General features: G+C 45.7%; 1 protein-coding gene across 2 annotated transcripts in view; it reads right to left on the bottom strand.

Moving 5' to 3' along the window:
* LOC138293602 (serine-rich adhesin for platelets-like) overlaps nt 1-18800 on the bottom strand; it is a 620895-nt gene that overhangs the window by 208710 nt on the left and 393385 nt on the right. For both annotated transcript variants that reach the window (XM_069232871.1, XM_069232872.1), the window contains one exon: nt 4538-4651. In XM_069232871.1, coding sequence (XP_069088972.1) covers nt 4538-4651 — 114 coding nt within the window. The remainder of the gene's footprint in view (nt 1-4537; nt 4652-18800) is intronic.

The raw sequence follows: 18800 nt of genomic DNA, 5'->3' as shown, positions 1-18800 counted from the left end.
ATGCCGAACCCGGAAGTGTATATAACTTCCGGGTTCGGGTGTGCGCGTTCAGCGCACACGCTAGGCGTCCGTACTGGAAGACGCCGTTTTTCTCGATAGATATCTGCTGTCCCAGTGTACTGGGGGTAAGTTGATTTAGATGCGCGTTTACACATTTTTGCCAATATTGTAACTCTCCAGGATCGAGTTAGTGTCGGCACGTTGATAGTTATTTTCCGTGGTCTTGCATTACAACTTATGGAGTATTCTTTGATATTATGGCACGGATTTCTGACTAAATGTTATAGTTACAGATTATGCCAGTCATGGTATATTCTGATCTATTAAATAGTTGTAACGTCTTGCTTTTACTAATTATTAGCTTGTTGAATAACACTTATACTTTCCCCCTTTTTCTTTAACATTAGATTTTGAACATAGATTGGATATTGGTCACGCTGGAAGTTCATATTGGATTGGTATTAGTTGATGAATACTTGCCTTTAAATTGTGGTTGATTTATAAGGTATTTGAATACAAGTAATCTTTCTATGGGTACACGTTCACACTATGGATTATGGGTGTTTCCTTTTTGGTGATTATTGACTTGGGTCTTTCACGCATAATTAAGCATGTTGTTAGTTTCTGTTTTCTCATCACTCATGGGTGTTTTAGCAAAGTGCTCTTTAGTTGGAGTTGGTTGTTGATCTCTTTCCTCCCACTTTTTATGAGGTGTTTTTGACCAATAATTCCTCCTTTTGGATTTGGTACACAATTGATGAGAACTGGCCGGTTAAGCACATTGATCTTAACTCGTGTATTATCTTTATGATTTCTAGCCCTGAAGAAGTCGTAAGGGATTTAACCATTTCCCAAGACGAAACACGTGTTGGCTGGATGTACAATCTACCTTTGATGTTCGGAACTTGTCAATAAATCTTTGGATTCATCAGTGGACTCTGAAATTTGCTCTATGAGACATGGAACTTTGTGATATTGTCTATTTATCATATTCATCTATACATGGTTCTATAAGAGGGGACCCTCACTGTGTATTGTATTTCTACTTAATGTGGGCCATGTAGGGTTGGGCTTAGTTTCTTTTCTGATCTGGGTGAAATGCTGTGCACAAGCTACAGATAGCTCAATTTAAGTGTGGGTCGTTATCCATGGCTGCAGGCAGGTCGGAGACCACTGAATGGCAGAGGAAGGAGACCACTGACAGTGGGGGCCATCATCCTTGACTGAGACCAGGTCAACAACCCCATACTGCCAAGAAAGGGGCCGCCGTAAAGTGTGGGCCGCCGTCTGTGGTAAAGTACAAGTCAATGACCCCCCTGTCTTGCCAGACAAGGGAGCCGCCATGTAGACCAAGTTGTCGCCGTCAGCTGGCTGAGGCGTGTGACCTCCTGTAAGACCAGGAGAAGGGGACCACCATAGAGGAATGAGGGACAATCACCCATCACTGCTGTAGCTGGACAAGGACATACCACAATGAAGCAGGTCGTCCAGAGACCGAGGAGCCCATCAGGGAAGAGATTAGGATGCCCTAGCTTGCAAGGAGCATGCTGGTCCTCCTGGGATTGCCAGCTGTCACTGGGTCAGGCAAGTCTGTTCCGGGCCAGTGGGATTTACGCAAACCTAGAGCTTGAGAGCTGCTAATAAACTCTTAAGGCAAAACTTAGCCTCTAGGGGGCCTGGGACTAGCGTGGCAGCATCTTGTGAGTCGACTCAATTAATCGAATACTGAATAACCACTTCTATTAGAAGGGGCAGAGAGACTCTGGAGATGCCGCCCGGTGTAGCACAGGTACGCTGGCCTTAGGAGGGCTGTGTTTATTATTTAGTGTGTAGCATATGCCTTGTTTGTTTACATTAACTATTTTTTTTTTTTTTTTACAAAAGTTAGAATTTGACTGGACAATTATCTATTGCCACTGGTGTTTGTATGATAGGTTGTGATTCCCATTTATGCCTAGCAGCTACTTCCTTCTGAACATCCATGGACTGCTCGACCTTTACTACCAATGAGAGTCAAGTGCTGGTTTAGGTTTTACTTGGTCCAGCTGCTTAGGACCAATAGAAGGATGGGCACCGGGACGTCAGGAGTTATGTTCTCCAACCCCAGGGTTGGGCCCAGTAGCTTCTGCTTACCCCATGGCCATCTGAAACGGATCCTGACAGCCAAATTTAGAGCTCATCGTCTGGCCAGAGGTGATCTCTGTGCAGTCACAGAAGCTGCCGTGACAGCAGCTCCTCTGAAACCACTGAAAGTTTGGTGTGTGTCTGTCAAGTTTTTAATCGGCATGCACTAACCTTTTATACTTTTTATTTATTAAAAAAGAAAAACTGAATGACCTATCAGGGTGTGAGTGTCATTTGTTTCTGTCCATGATGTACAGAAAAAAACCTTCAGACCATCCGCTCTTAATAATGTGGGCAATCTGATGGCCTTACACCAACAGACCATACTCCCTTGGTCCATCGGCATAAGCTTTAGGATGGTGGAGCCAGCTGGAGCACAGCTGTCGTAAACATGCCGGCCCGCCGGACTCCATAAGTTTGGTAGAGAGGATGTACTGTCACTTCTGTAAGCCCTGTCCATTATACTCTAGATCATTCCCTAAATCTGTCTCTGACTATTGAAGAACAGGGACAGTTAGGAACGTGTGTGCACTCACGACACTGTCTGCCCCTTGCCTTACGGCACGGGATCAGTCAATGTACTGGTGACACCTAAGGATGAAGGTAGTGTGAACAGCAGCTTTGCACAGAAATGCCTTGGCATGGGTGGTCAGGTACATTTAATGAAGCCTAGAGAATAGTACCAGTCCCCACAAATATAGTTAAACGACAAGATATTGGTAAACCCATGTTTCAATTAGTTAATCCATGTCTTCACAATCAGGGTCTGTTTTAAATTAGCATATCCAGCCAAATCAGTAAGTCCAGTGAAGATTTATTACGAAGTACTTAGATGAAAAACAAAACAACAGTATGACTTGCAGAGATGAGAAACAAACCCTGACACGTGTTTCGCCCTTAATACATAAACCTAAGGCTATCTCAAGGCTAATCAAATATTCTTAAGGTTCTAGTCTAAGTGAATCTGTGGTCATTTTCTACTTTAGTTTCTTTTCAACTAGAACTAGAACTTTTTAAGTAACATACTGAAAGGTGATTTCACTCTTCTTAATTGGCGAAAACATTTTCTTTTAAATTTGTCCGGAAATATCTCATTCTAAGTATATCACTCATCAAAGCCTAAAACGGTCTCTCTCTCAATCTCTCATTTTCTCTCTCTCTGTCTCTCTCTCTCTCTCTCTTTCACACTCTCTCTCTCTGGGGTTGGGTGGTTAGAGGGGTTGGCCGCAGAGACATGCCACAGGCCAGTTCCTGCTGCCAACTGCTGCAGCGCAAGGCTGAAGGCCATACACGGAGGTAGTTGGATTAGTAATGAAAATTACTACACGTTGAATAACCATAGAAATTCACTAAAAAAATCAAAGGTTACAGGGACATTATAGTTAGGAAATAAAATTTAAAAAACGCAGAAATTCACTTTAAAAAAAGGAGTTTACAGGGAAGTTATAGTTACATTTTAAACTTACAAAACCATAGAAATTCACCTGTTATAGTTAGAGTTATCTCAAGTAACTATAACTCGTGCCCTAAGGTAAATATAACTGGCGCCCTTGCCATGCACTGCTAATTAGCCCACAAATTACGGCACTCATGACATCTTTGATAACATCATTGATAATATCAATGTAATATTTGCAGTAAAAGTGTTGAAAAAAACTGTGCATGGCAGGGGCGTGAGTTATAGTTACTTGAGATAACTCTAACAGGTGAATTTCTATGGTTAAGTGAATATAATTATATATATATATATATATATATATATATATATATATATATATATATATATATATATATATATATATAGATATAGATATATAGTTGATATATAAATATATATATGAAATCCATGTTTGCTATTTAATAGGCTTACCTTTTCATTGCACACAAATGTCTGTGAGGTGTTCTATGTGAGCCACAGCCGGAAGTTTAGCATGTCGGCATCTAATGCAAGCACATATGCTTCTCTTCCTAATTCTCCTCTACCGCTGGAGTGTCCTCCAGTTCATCATTTGTATACTTTGGTGAACAGCGGGAGACTATGGAGGTTTAAAGCATTCGCATTATTCCACGATACCCCTACGGGGGTGCAGAAGGAGAATGTCCCATGACAGATTAAGGCTGTGGCTGCTCCCAGCATAGTTGTTCACAATGGAGGATTTATTTTATATTTCACTGTATTACTACACTACCTGATTTAGTCAGTGATGGATGAGGAATGGGAGTTTGAACAGCGCTGGGAAGAACTTGGTGCTGGAACAAGTACCTTGTGTGTTGCTTTTTTACAACAATGGCCATATTAAATTTATTTCCAGCCGATTACGTGCATACTTGAGTGTACTAGAGGTCAGTATTCCTCTGTGTTTTATTTAATGCATGAAACATGCCTCAAGGTTTCCTGCAGCCAAATGCTCACCGTTCGCCTTGTCACTGGTTGATCTTCAGATTGTGATGTTGGCAAGCTAGAGCTTTCTCCCTGGCTTCCATCACATGAGGCATCAGGGGTCTGGTCTGAGTTTTTCCTTGATCTCTGGGAAGAAAAATAATATTTGAGATTTTGAAATATACAGAACCCGACATCTAGCACTATTCACAATCAACCAAGTTACTGATGGATTGAGTCTCTATGTTCAGTATTTATAGTTACATTGTGAGTCGGCTGAAGCTGGGTTAGGAAACGGAATTTTGCCTGAGTCTAAAGTTGCTGTAGTTAATTTAAGGTCTGCTCTCCATTTTGTGTGGCATTTATCATTAGGGCAGTACATGGCAGACAGTGAGTACAATCTCTGTTTACTCTATAGGTTGTTGTTCACCTATTCCTCATGTCTGCAGTATTGCTTCTTCATCCATGACCATCACTGCATGTGGTCAATTCTGCCAGGAGAGATTTGAGCACAATCCTTGGTCAGGGGTCTTGGCTAAGCCTGTTTCAACCCACTGGAGTCCAACCCTCTCTCCATAAGCTTGGCTCTCAAGATATATTCATTTACAGAAATGCAAATGCAACTGTCCTGTGCCAGCATTGACTTTCACAAGATCCCAAAGCCCAAGCTAGACTGTTTCAGAGCACCAGGTCCCATCAGCTACTCTTAAGGATGGTGACGATGCAGGGCAGCTAAGGAAGAATTTCAGGACTGCCTTTGAGGCTGTGATCCACTCCCAACAATTCCTTGTCCGAAGACTACAGAGACAATGTGAGCTTTCTATGCTCTGTTCTGCTTGGTACTCACACGTCTGTAGCATTACTGGTTGAAAGGAGACCCTTGGCTGTTGAGATATCCTGATGGGGCATTGACCAGGTTATCATGGGTTGACTTCATGCAAGGTTCTCAGATTCCATACATTGAACCACTCAAGGGCAGATGGGTAGAATATTAAGGGTCCTGCAGGAAGGATGTTAGAAATGGGGTCTCTAGTTGGCAGAGGTATACACCCTTGTTCAAGTAGGGACCACAATCCTAGTCAGGTTAAGTCACACACAATCTAAATTATCCTGTGCCCACCCTCTGATAGCTTGACACTGAGCAATCAGGCTTAACTTAGAAGGCAATGTGTAAAGTATTTGTGCAATAAATCATACAGTAACACAGTGAAAACAAACAAAAATACACAACACAGGATTAGAAAAATAGCAACTATGTATCTGGATAAAATACTGTTGAAACAATGAAAATCCAACTAAAGTGCCTAGAAAACACAATTGTGCCAACTGGGGCTATCACAGCATCATTGACGGAGTCGTTCATAATCCGACATCACCGGTGCTGGTCACAGAGTCACATGGACCCGAAGTAAAGTACCTTTTAAAAATGAAGAACAAGGATGTCACACGGAGTCGGAAAGAGGCATCGGTGGAGTCAGTGGGACGTCAGTTCCTTGCTGCTTTTGAGGAAAGAGGTGTAGGTCCCACGCTGCGAAGCAGGTGGAGGTGAGGTGTCGGTTCAGTCCAGATGAAGGGGGGATGATGCGGTGTCCTTCGCAATGCATCTATTCCTTGTGACCTGGCAGGGTCGCTGGTTCTGGTCCGTCGACTTTGCAGGGTCGCGATGGCCCCGTGTGACGTCAGCAGAGTCGCAATATCAGACTTGCATTGCAGGTCGAGGTCGTTGCGTGCAGTGAGTTCCACGGAGCAGGAACAGGCTGCGGCATTACTGGCATCACTGAAGTCGTTGTACTAGTACAAAGCTAGCAGTAGAGGTCTTTGTAATCCCTGAGACCCCAGAACAGGAGTCAAACTCAATCCAAGCCCTTGGAGAGCACTTTGGGGGGAGGCAGAGTCTTTCCAGCACTGTCAGATGCCAGCAGGGCAGCAGTCCTTTGTAGCAAAACAGTCCAGAGAGCCCTTTGGGCAGCCAGGCACGTCTTCTGACAGAGTTCAGGTGCAGGTCCAAAAGTGCCGAAGTTGGTGGGGTCAGAAATCCAGTTTATATACCCAAAAATGGCTTTGAAGTGGGGGAGACTTCAAAGAGTGGTTTTGAAGTGCACAAGTTCCCCTTTCAGTGCAGTCCTGTCTGCCAGGGTCCCATTAGGGGGTTAGGCAGTCCATTGTGTGAGGGCAGGCCACTAGCCTTTGAAATGCAAGTGTCAGGCCTTCCACCCTTCCAGCCCAGGAAGACCCATTCAATATACAGATAAGTGCAGGTGTGAATGAGTGTCCTGTGTATGTGGTTGTCTGGGTGAAATGCACCAGGAAGGTGTCAACCAGCCCAGCCCAGACGTTGATTAGAGATAGGCTGTAAGGCACAGATGGTTTTTAAGTGCAGAGAAAAGTCCACTTTCTAAAAGTGGCATTTATAAAATAGTAATATAAAATCCAACCTCACCAATAAGCAGGACTTTCTATTACCATTCTGGCCATACTAAATATGACCTGGTTACTCCTTTTAGGTCAGAATCTACCACTCAAAGTGTATATGAAGGCAGACCTAATGCTAGCTTATAAAGGGAGCAGGCCACACAGTGGTGGAACACGATTTCACTACCCGGGCATATAAAACACATGTGTACATGTCCTGCCTTTTACCTACATATATGTAGAAAAAGGGGAGTTTAAGGCTTGGCAACTACTTTTAAATGCAAGTAGAAGTGGTAGGCCTGAGGAACAGTTAAGGGGCTGTTTAAGTGGGTGGCACAATCAGTGCTGCAAGCCCACTAGTAGCATTTAATTTGCAGGCCCTGGGCACAAGTATTGCACTTTACTAGGGACTTATAAGTAAACAAAATATGCCAATTGGGGCTGAACCAATGTTACCATGTTTAAGGGAGACAGCATATGCACTTTAGCACTTGTTAGCAGTGGAAAAGTGAGCAGAGTGCTAAAACCAGCAAAAACAGTGTCAGAAAAGTGGAGGGAGGCAGGTAAAAAGTTGAGGGATGACCACCCTAAGGCTGTCAGGTCTAGCAGAGGACCTCAGACTCAGTTTGTTGACCAGAAAAGGAATGAGTGGGAGAGGGGGAAAAGCGTAAGCAACTATCCCTGACCAATTGATCCATAGAGCATTGCCCTTGGACTGAGAGTGTGGGTACCTGGACGCGAAGTTTTGGCATTTTGCGTTTTGTTTTGTGGCGAACAGGTCTATGTCTGGTGTCCCCCACTGGCGAAAGTAATTTTGTAGTATCTGGGGATGTATTTCCCACTCAGGCGTTTGCTGGTGATCTCGAATGAGATTGTCCGCTAATTGATTGTGAATGCCTGGAATATATTGCGCTCTTAGGCTAATGTTGTTCTGAATTGCCCAATGCCAAATTTTTTGTGCTTGGAGGCATAGTTGTGATGAGTGTGTTCCCCCTTGTTTGTTTAGGTAGTACATGGTTGTCATATTGTCAATTTTGACAAGAATGTGTTTGTGAGCCAGAAGAGGTTGAAATGTTTTTAGTGCTAGGAATACTGCCAGCAGCTCTAATTGATTTATGTGTAGTTGTGTCTGTTGACTGTCCCATTGTCCTTGTATATTTTGATTGTTGAGGTGTGCTCCCTGTAGAAAGTTGGCTCTGTATGTACTATTTCAAAGTAAGAAATAGCAAGCACAGAGTCCAAGGGTTCCCTTTAGAGGTAAGATAGTTGCAAAAAGAGATCATTCTAATGCTCTATTTTGTGGTAGTGTGGTCGAGCAGTAGGCTTATCAGAGGGTAGTGTTAAGCATTTGTTGTACACACACAGGCAATACACGAGGAACACACACTCAAAGACAATTCCAGGCCAATAGGTTTTTATATAGAAATATATATTTTCTTAGTTTATTTTAAGAACCACAGGTTCAAGATTTACAATCAATACTTTAAATGAAAGGTATTTCACTCAGGTATCTTAGGAACTTTGAATAATCACAATAGAATGTACAGTTTTGGCAAAAATGGCAATAAGCTATTTTAAAAGTGGACACAGTGCAAAAATCAACAGTTCCTGGGGGAGGTAAGTAAATGTTAAGGTCACAGGTAAGTAAAATACTTACAGGGTTCAAAGTTGGGTCCAAGGTAGCCCACCGTTGGGGGTTCAAGGCAACCCCAAAGTTACCACACCAGCAGCTCAGGGCCGATCAGGTGCAGAGGTCAAAGTGGTGCCCAAAACACATAGGCTTCAATGGAAATAGGGGTGCCCCGGTTCCAGTCTGCAAGCAGGTAAGTACCTGCGACTTCGGAGGGCAGACCAGGGGGGTTTTGTAGGGCACCTGGGGGGACACAAGCAGGCACAGAAAGTACACCCTCAGCGGCACAGGGGCGGCCGGGAGCAGAGTGCAAGCAGGCATTGGGTTTTCAGTAGAAATCAATGGGGAGACCCGGGGGTCTCTTCAACGATGCAGGCAGGCACATGGGGGGCTCCTCTGGGTAGTTACCACCTGAGCTAATCAGAGGGTCACCTGGGGGTCGCTCCTGCACTAGAGTTCGGTTCCTTCAAGGTCCTGGGGGCTGCGGGTGCAGTGTGGTTTCCAGGCGTCAGGTTCCTTGAAGCAGGCAGTCGCGGTCAGGGGGAGCCTGTTGATTTCCTCTGCAGGTGTCGCGGTGGGGGCTCAGGGGGGTCAACTCTGGCTGGTCATGGGCTCGCAGTCGCCGGGGAGTCCTCCCTGTAGAGTTAGTTTTCCACAGGTCGAGCCGGGGGCATCGGTGCAGAGTGGAAAGTCTCACGCTTCCGGCGGGAAACGTATGGTCTTTAAAAGTTGCTTCTTTGTTGCAAAGTTACAGTTTTGTTGAACAGGGCCGCTGTTCTCGGGAGCTTCTGGGTCCTTTTAGATGCAGGGAAGTCCTCTGAGGCTTCAGAGGTCGCTGGTCCGTGTTGGATGCGTCGCTGTTGCAGTTTTTCTTGAAGTGGGGAGACAGGCCGGTAGGGCTGGGGCCAAAGCAGTCGTCGTCTCTGTCTTCTCTGCAGGGCTTCAGGTCAGCAGTCCTTCTTTGTCTTCAGGTTGCAGGAATCTATCTTCTTTGGTTCTGGGGGCCCCTAAATACTCAATTTAGGGGTGTGTTTAGGTCTGGGAGGGCAGTAGCCAATGGCTACTGGCCCTGAGGGTGGCTACACCCTCTTTGTGCCTCCTCCCTGTGGGGAGGGGAGCACATTCCTAATCCTATTGGGGGAATCCTCCATCTGCAAGATGGAGGATTTCTAAAAGTAAGAGTCACCTCAGCTCAGGACACCTTAGGGGCTGTCCTGACTGGGGGGTGACTCCTCCTTGTTTTTCTCATTATGTCCTCCAGCCTTGCCGCCAAAAGTGGGGCTGTGGCCGGAGGGGTGGGCATCTCCACTAGCTGGGATGCCCTGTGGCGTTGTAACAAAGGGGGTGAGCCTTTGAGGCTCACCGCCAGGTGTTACAGGTCCTGCAGGGGGAGGTGACAAGCACCTCCACCCAGTACAGGCTTTGTTCCTGGCCACAGAGTGACAAAGGCACTCTCCCCATGTGACCAGCAACATGTCTGGTGAAAAAAACTAGTCAGCCCACACTGGAAGTCAGGTATATTTTCAGGGGGCATCGCTAAGATGCCCTCTGGGTGTATTTTACAATCAAATGTACACTGGCATCAGTGTGCATTTATTGTGCTGAGAAGTTTGATACCAAACTTCACAGTTTTCAGTGTAGCCATTATGGTGCTGTGGAGTCCGTGTTTGACAGACTCCCAGACCATATACTCTTATGGCTACCCTGCGCTTACAATATCTAAGGTTTTGCTTAGACACTGTAGGGGCATACTGCTCATGCACCTATGCCCTCACCTATGGTATAGTGCACCCTGCCTTAGGGCTGTAAGGCCTGCTAGATGGGTGACTTATCTATTCCATAGGCAGTGTGATGTTGGCATGGCACCCTGAGGGGAGTGCCATGTCGACTTAGTCATTTTCTCCCCACCAGCACACACAAGCTGGCAAGCAGTGTGCATGTGCTGAGTGAGGGGGTCCCCAGGGTGGCATAAGACATGCTGCAGCCCTTAGAGACCTTCCCTGGCGTCAGGGCCCTTGGTACCAAGGGGTTCCAGTTACAAGGGACTTACCTGGGTGCCAGGGTTGTGCCAATTGTGGAGACAAAGGTGCAGTTTAGGGAAAGAACACTGGTGCTGGGGCCTGGTTAGCAGGGTCCCAGCACACTTTCAAATCATAACTTGGCATCAGTAAAGGCAAAAAGTCAGGGGGTAACCATGCCAAGGAGGCATTTCCTTACACTCCCCACCCGATCATTGATGCATCTGTTGTGAGAATGGCGTGAGGCACAGGGTCTAGAAAAGGCTGCCCTTTGTTTAAATTTACGGGGATCTACCATTGAAGCGAATAGTGTGTTTTGCGGTCTATTAACACTAGGGTCCAGATGTAGCAATGCATTAGCGCCTTGCAAACGGCGAAAAACGCCGTTTGCAAGGCGCTAATCCCTGCGCGCGATGCAGAAACACATTTTGCGAGTCGGAAAAGACTCGCAAAATGTGTTTCAGACTCACAAATAGGAAGGGGTGTTCCCTTCCTATTTGCGACTCGCACCGCGATGTAAGTTGATTTGCGACCCCGAAAGCGGTCGCAAATCAACTCGCAGTTACCATCCACTTGAAGTGGATGGTAACTCATTCGCAAATGGGAAGGGGTCCCCATGGAACCCCTTCCCCTTTGTGAATGATCACAAAATTCTTTTTTTAGAGCAGGCACACTCTGAAAAAACCCGAAACAAAAGGTTTCAGTATTTTTTTCTATCTGCAGCTCGTTTTCCTTTAAGAAAAACAAAAGATAGAAAAAAAAAACAGCTTTATTTAAAAGCAGTCACGGACATGGTGGTCTGGTGTCTCCAGCAGGCCACCATCCCCGTGAGTGCCCAGACTCGCTATGGGGTCGCAAACTGCGACCCACCTCATTAATATTAATGAGGTGGGTCTTTGCGACCCCATAGCGAGTCGCGGAAGGTGTCTGATACACCTTTCTGCATAGCAAATTGCGAGTTGCAATTTGCGAGTCGCTCTGACTTGCAAATTGCAAGTCGCAATTTGCTGTCTACCTACATCTGGCCCTAGATCTTGTAGTTGACCCTGTGCCTGCGTCCATTGTTTTGCAAGGCACTGCTGTAAGGGCCGCATGTGTAGCCGCGCATTTGGGACAATTGCGATGCATGATGCCATCATGCCTAGGAGTTTCATGACAAATCTGACTGTGTAGTGCTGATTTGGTTGTATTTTTGGTACCATGGTGTGGAATGATTGTACCCTTTGTAGGCTTGGACTGGCAATCGCTTTTTGAGTGTCAAGTGTTGCTCCCAAGTATTGTTGAACTTGGGCCGGTTGCAAGTGTGATTTTTGGTAATTTATAGAAAACCCTGGTGTGTGTAGGGTATCTATGACATAACGTGTGTGATTTTGACACTGCTGTTGAGTGTTGGCTTTTATTAGCCAATCGTCGAGGTATGGGAATACATGCATGTGTTGTCTCCTTATATGGGCTGCTACTACTGCAAAGCATTTTGTAAATACTCTGGGAGCTGTTGTTATCCCGAAGGGTAGTACCTTGAATTGGTAATGTTTTCCTTGTATGACAAATCTGAGGTATTTTCTGTGAGGTATTGCTTCAAAGTCTAATTTAGTCTCTCAGTTTGACCATCTGTTTGAGGATGGTGGCTAGTAGATAGTGTGGATGTCACTTGGAGTGTTTTGCACCACGTCTTCCAGATATTGGAGGCAAATTGCAACCCTCGATCGGAGAGGATCATTTTTGGCAGTCCATGATAACGAACCACTCTATTCAGTAAAATAGTTTCCAGTTCACTGGAGGTTGGCAATTTCTTGCAGGCAATGAAATGTCCATATTTCGTGAGACTACCTACTACCACCAGGATTACTGAATGTTGTTGGACCACTGGTAGACCTGTAATAAAGTCTAAAGAAATGTGCTCCCAAGGACGATTTGGAGTTGGGAGTGGATGCAACAACCCTTCAGGTTTCGAATGACTTGTTTTAGTGCGAGCACAGACTTCGCAGTTGTTTACCATCGCTTTTACATCTTTTGTTAGGGTAGGCCACCAAAAATAGCGTTGGATTAATTCAAGAGTCTTAGGAGTACCTGGATGACCTGCTGTAGGTATAACATGCAACCAATGAAGCACTATCTTGCGAAGTTTGGTAGTGGGCACGAACAAACAAGTGTCATGAAAAGGTAATCCTTGCTTGATCGACCTTTTGGGATCTGCTTGGGCCCATGTCTGCCATTTCTCAACAGTGAAAGAATTGCAGATGTGTTCAAAGAAATCTTCAGTTTTTATGATACATAGGACTTTGTCTGGAGCAATGATAGCTCTGGAGGTTTGAACTGCAGGCAACTTGGTAGACTCTTGGCGGGACAAGGCGTCAGCTTTGCGATTGTCTTTACCAGGTCAGAAAGTTACCAGAAAATCAAATTCGGCAAAAAACAGCATCCAGCGTAATTGCCGAGGAGTCAAAAGTTTGGCGGAACTCATGAACTGAAGATTGCGATGATCAGTATATACCGTGACAGTGTATTTGGCACCCAACAAATGATGTCTCCATTCTTTAAAGGGGCCACGAATCGCCAGAAGTTCTTTTTCAGCAATTACATAGTTCGGTTCGGCTTCGTTCAACTTCCGAGATATGTAAGCTACAGGATGAAGTGGACCAGTGTCTTTGTTTCGTTGCGACAAGACTGCTTCAATTGCCACATCTGAAGCATCAGCTTCCACTATGAAGGGACGATCCGCATCAGGATGTGTCAAGACTGGGGCAGTGGAGAAAGCTTCTTTCAAAGTTGAAAAGGCTTGGTCAGCTTCTGGGGACTATGCACATTTTTCTTTCTTTCTTAGTAGCTTAGTGATTGGAGCCACTGTCTGGGAGAAATGATTTATGAACCTCTGGTAAAAATGTGCAAACCCCAGGAAACATTGTACATCACGAACAGTCTTTGGGATGGGCCAATCAGATACGGTCTTTACTTTCTTTTCTGCCATCACTATACCTTGAGCAGTAAGGATAACCCCGAAAAACTCAACTGTAGTAACATGAAACTCACACTTGGTTAGTTTGCAATATAAATGGTGCTTTCGAAGGGCTGCAAGAATTTTCTTGACATGTTGTACATGTTCATTTTCATTTAGACACACAAAAAAAGGGAGCACACTGCCTCACACTCCAGCATAAAATAGCCCCTATGCATCATGGTAAATGCAGTCATTTGATTTAAAGATAGAGAAATTTTTCAAAAAGTCTTTCACCTTAAGTAGGTGCAGCAAGTGCTGTATCTCTGGACACGTGTTTCTGGCTTTCGGCCGTCATCAGCAGAGAGAAAATATATCTGAAGGGGTTGCTTGAAGTGCCGCCGAACGTCTTCACAGGTTTTTGTACCACTCAGTAGGCGAACAGGTGCATCACCAGAGCTCGTCAGCTCGTAGGCTCACGGGAGCCGTCAATTAGACACACAAAAAAAGGGAGCACACTGCCTCACACTCCAGCATAAAATAGCCCTTATGCATCATGGTAAATGCTGTCATTTGATTTAAAGATAGAGACATTTTTCAAAAAGTCTTTCACCTTAAGTAGGTGCAGCAAGAGCTGTATCTCTGGACACGTGTTTCTGGCTTTCGGCCGTCATCAGCAGAGAGAAAATATATCTGAAGGGGTTGCTTGAAGTGCCGCCGAACGTCTTCACAGGTTTTTGTACCACTCAGTAGGCGAACAGGTGCATCACCAGAGCTCGTCAGCTCGTAGGCTCACGGGAGCCGTCAATTAGACACACAAAAAAAGGGAGCACACTGCCTCACACTCCAGCATAAAATAGCCCCTATGCATCATGGTAAATGCAGTCATTTGATTTAAAGATAGAGACATTTTTCAAAAAGTCTTTCACCTTAAGTAGGTGCAGCAAGTGCCGTATCTCTGGACACGTGTTTCTGGCTTTCGGCCGTCATCAGCAGAGAGAAAATATATCTGAAGGGGTTGCTTGAAGTGCCGCCGAACGTCTTCACAGGTTTTTGTACCACTCAGTAGGCGAACAGGTGCATCACCAGAGCTCGTCAGCTCGTAGGCTCACGGGAGCCGTCAATTAGACACACAAAAAAAGGGAGCACACTGCCTCACACTCCAGCATAAAATAGCCCCTATGCATCATGGTAAATGCAGTCATTTGATTTAAAGATAGAGAAATTTTTCAAAAAGTCTTTCACCTTAAGTAGGTGCAGCAAGTGCCGTATCTCTGGACACGTGTTTCTGGCTTTCGGCCGTCATCAGCAGAGAGAAAATATATCTGAAGGGGTTGCTTGAAGTGCCGCCGAACGTCTTCACAGGTTTTTGTACCACTCAGTAGGCGAACAGGTGCATCACCAGAGCTCGTCAGCTCGTAGGCTCACGGGAGCCGTCAATTAGACACACAAAAAAAGGGAGCACACTGCCTCACACTCCAGCATAAAATAGCCCCTATGCATCATGGTAAATGCAGTCATTTGATTTAAAGATAGAGAAATTTTTCAAAAAGTCTTTCACCTTAAGTAGGTGCAGCAAGTGCCGTATCTCTGGACACGTGTTTCTGGCTTTCGGCCGTCATCAGCAGAGAGAAAATATATCTGAAGGGGTTGCTTGAAGTGCCGCCGAACGTCTTCACAGGTTTTTGTACCACTCAGTAGGCGAACAGGTGCATCACCAGAGCTCGTCAGCTCGTAGGCTCACGGGAGCCGTCAATTAGACACACAAAAAAAGGGAGCACACTGCCTCACACTCCAGCATAAAATAGCCCCTATGCATCATGGTAAATGCAGTCATTTGATTTAAAGATAGAGAAATTTTTCAAAAAGTCTTTCACCTTAAGTAGGTGCAGCAAGTGCCGTATCTCTGGACACGTGTTTCTGGCTTTCGGCCGTCATCAGCAGAGAGAAAATATATCTGAAGGGGTTGCTTGAAGTGCCGCCGAACGTCTTCACAGGTTTTTGTACCACTCAGTAGGCGAACAGGTGCATCACCAGAGCTCGTCAGCTCGTAGGCTCACGGGAGCCGTCAATTAGACACACAAAAAAAGGGAGCACACTGCCTCACACTCCAGCATAAAATAGCCCCTATGCATCATGGTAAATGCAGTCATTTGATTTAAAGATAGAGAAATTTTTCAAAAAGTCTTTCACCTTAAGTAGGTGCAGCAAGTGCCGTATCTCTGGACACGTGTTTCTGGCTTTCGGCCGTCCAACTTTTTGCTTGAGTGTGAGGCAGTGTGGCTCCCTTTTTTCTTTTTGTCCAATGTTCATTTTCATTGTCTGAGTAGATCAAAATGTCATTGTTGTAGACTATGGCAAATATGTTGAGGTACTCTCTAAGTACGTCATTCAAGAAAAATTTAAATGCTGCTGGAGCATTACACAGACCAAACGGCATGACGGTGTATTCAAAGAGGCCATATCTTGTCTTGAACGCTATTTTCCATTTGTCGCCCTCTCTCATTCTGACCAAATGATAAGCACCTCGAAGAGCAAGCTTTGTGTAGATTTTTGCTTTCTTTACTTGTTCCAGCAAGACCAGAATGAGGGGCAAAGGATATTTATTCTTGATGGTGACTTTGGTCAATCCCCCATAGTCGATACAAGTTCGAAGTTCCCATTCGCCTTCAGAACAAAAAACAAAGGAGAAGCTGCAGGAGACTTAGAAGGGCGAATGAAACCATTCTCCAAGAATTGATCTAGATACTTTCCTCAGTGTTGGTTTTCATGTTCTGACAGGGCGTATACACGACAGTTGGGGGGTATCGCACCTGGAACTAGATCAATTTGACAGTCATAAGACCTATGAGGAGGTAAGTTCTCTGCTTCTTTCTCATCTAATACATCTTCGTAAGATGAATACTGTTTGGGCAGTTTAACTTCTTTATCCGCTGCAGTGGCTATGTAAGAGTTGCAAACTTTTGATACTTGAAACTTTTGGAGGCATTGTTCTTTACATAGCGCAGATGAGAGCACGACTTTTCGTTCTGCCCAATTAATCTCTGGATTGTGATGAGTTAACCATGGTAAGCCAAGGATAATTCCATACTGGGGAGCATGGATCACATCAAGAATTAGTTTCTCTTTATGTTTCTTTCTTTGATTCTTATCTTCACAAATCACTGACAAGGGGACAGTCTGAAGAGTTACCGGACCTCCAGTCAAGAGTTTTCCATCTACTGCCTGGATGATTTCTGGGGTATTTTTTTCAGTACTTGGGATCCCCCATGCACAAACCAATTGGGCATCAACAAAGTTCCAGGTAGCCCCAGAATCGACTAGAGCCTTCTTGAAATAGGTCTTTTTCTTTACCTGAACTTTTATACCCAATTTGAGATGTCTAGATTGTGAAGGGTCCACAGTGACACCCAAGAGTAACCCTTCTCTGCATCTTGGGTGCTTTAGTTTTCCGACTCGACTTGTGCATTGGCTGCGACCTTCTGGACCGGACCTCGTTTGCTCTTTGGTTTGATTGGACATTCTTTAGCAAAATGACCCTTGCGCCCACAATAGAGACATTGTCCATTCTTTCTACGTAGGTCCTTTTCGTCTTTGGTCAAAGGTCTCCTGATTGTTAAAATTTCCATAGGTTCCGGCGTTCTTTCTTTCGGAGTTCTTGAGTCTCTATTATCATGAACACGCCAGGAATATTTTTCAGTCTTTTTGCGTGTTCCTTTTGGTTCTGTTAAACGATGATCCAGCCTCAAAACAAGGTTTATCAATTCTTGACAGTCTGTAGGCTGCGGGTCTATTTGAGCTAGAATATCTTTTAGGTCCTCTTTGAGTCCCTTGTAGAACAAGGCCGCTAGTTTTTCTTCGGGCCGGGATGTCTCGGCAACCAGCCGATTAAAGTTGGCTAAATATGACACTAAGGGGGTCATTCTGACCCTGGCGGTCGGTGATAAAGCGGCGGCCAATCCGCCAACAGGCCGGCGGTCAAAAAAATGCAATTCTGACCCTGGCGGGAACCGCCAACACAGCCCGCCGCATTAACACTCCGACCGCCACGGCGGAACAAACAAACAGCGCGGCGGTCACCGCCAACAGCCAGGCGGCAGACAATGTACCGCCCACCCTATCACGACCCACCAATCCGCCACCTTTTCCGGGGCGGGAGCACCGCCGATAAAAACACGGCGGAAACAGACATTTTCAATGGAAAACGCTCACCTCGAGCCACTCCACGCGGAATCCGGACAGCATGGAACCCGAATTGAACATCATACCTGCTCTCGTCTACCTGCTCATCTACCACGAGTACGAACTCCGGCGCAGACGTCAACGGTGAGTACTGCACCTACGACACACGGGAGGGGGGAGGAAGAAAGGTTCAGGGCATACACATATGCGACCCCCCCAATATGTACACACCAATGCAGAGCAGGAAGTCACAGTGACACCACAAAAAGCCCCTTTAAAAATACAATGAAACAACCAAATTTGGAATAAATTTTCATGTACAAAAAAAACACCTGGAAATAATTGAGCAACCGTGAAAAATATTTACAAAAACCAAAAAGATATACACATCAGTGTACCACTGAAGTAACAAGTCCTGCACATCCTACGAATCTAACATGTCCGTGGGCCAAGGTTCTGCGAAACAAGGGCAAAGCCCACACACGAGACCTGAGTCCTTTGGAGAGAACACTGCAGGGGCATCCGATGTCAAAACTACAGGCACCTCAGGGGGAAGGGAAGGGGGGGCCACCACAGCCACATGAGTCCACGACGCCAGATCCACGAGGAGCCACCATGCCCACTGTACCATCCTGGGGAGTGCAAAGCCACAGTCTCTCAAGTCTCTGCAGTGGGTGGGTTGCCCACTGGACCATCCTGGGGAGTGCAAAGCCACAGTCTCTCAAGTCTCTGCAGTGGGTGGGTTGCCCACTGGACCATCCTGGGGAGTGCAAAGCCACAGTCTCTCAATGTCTCTACAGTGGGTGGGTTGCCCACTGTACCATCCTGGGGAGTGCAAAGCCACAGTCTCTCAAGTCTCTGCAGTGGGTGGGTTGCCCACTGGACCATCCTGGGGAGTGCAAAGCCACAGTCTCTCAGGTGGATTACAGAGTCCACTGGTCAAGGAGGAGGCATGGTGGGCACAGTGAACCATAAACAGGGCCTGAGACGGCGGGACGAAGCGCAGCGGTGCATGACATGGCGATGTCCAGCGGAGCGGTGCTTGACAGGAAGGGTCCAGCGGAGCGGTGCTTGAGACGGCGGGGCCCAGCGGAGCGGTGCTTGAGATGAAGGGCCCAG

Source organism: Pleurodeles waltl, chromosome 4_2, assembly GCF_031143425.1.
Source record: "Pleurodeles waltl isolate 20211129_DDA chromosome 4_2, aPleWal1.hap1.20221129, whole genome shotgun sequence".
NCBI lineage: Eukaryota > Metazoa > Chordata > Amphibia > Caudata > Salamandridae > Pleurodeles > Pleurodeles waltl.
The sequence above is the reverse complement of the archived record's forward strand: the minus strand, read 5'-3'. Positions and strand labels throughout refer to the sequence as shown.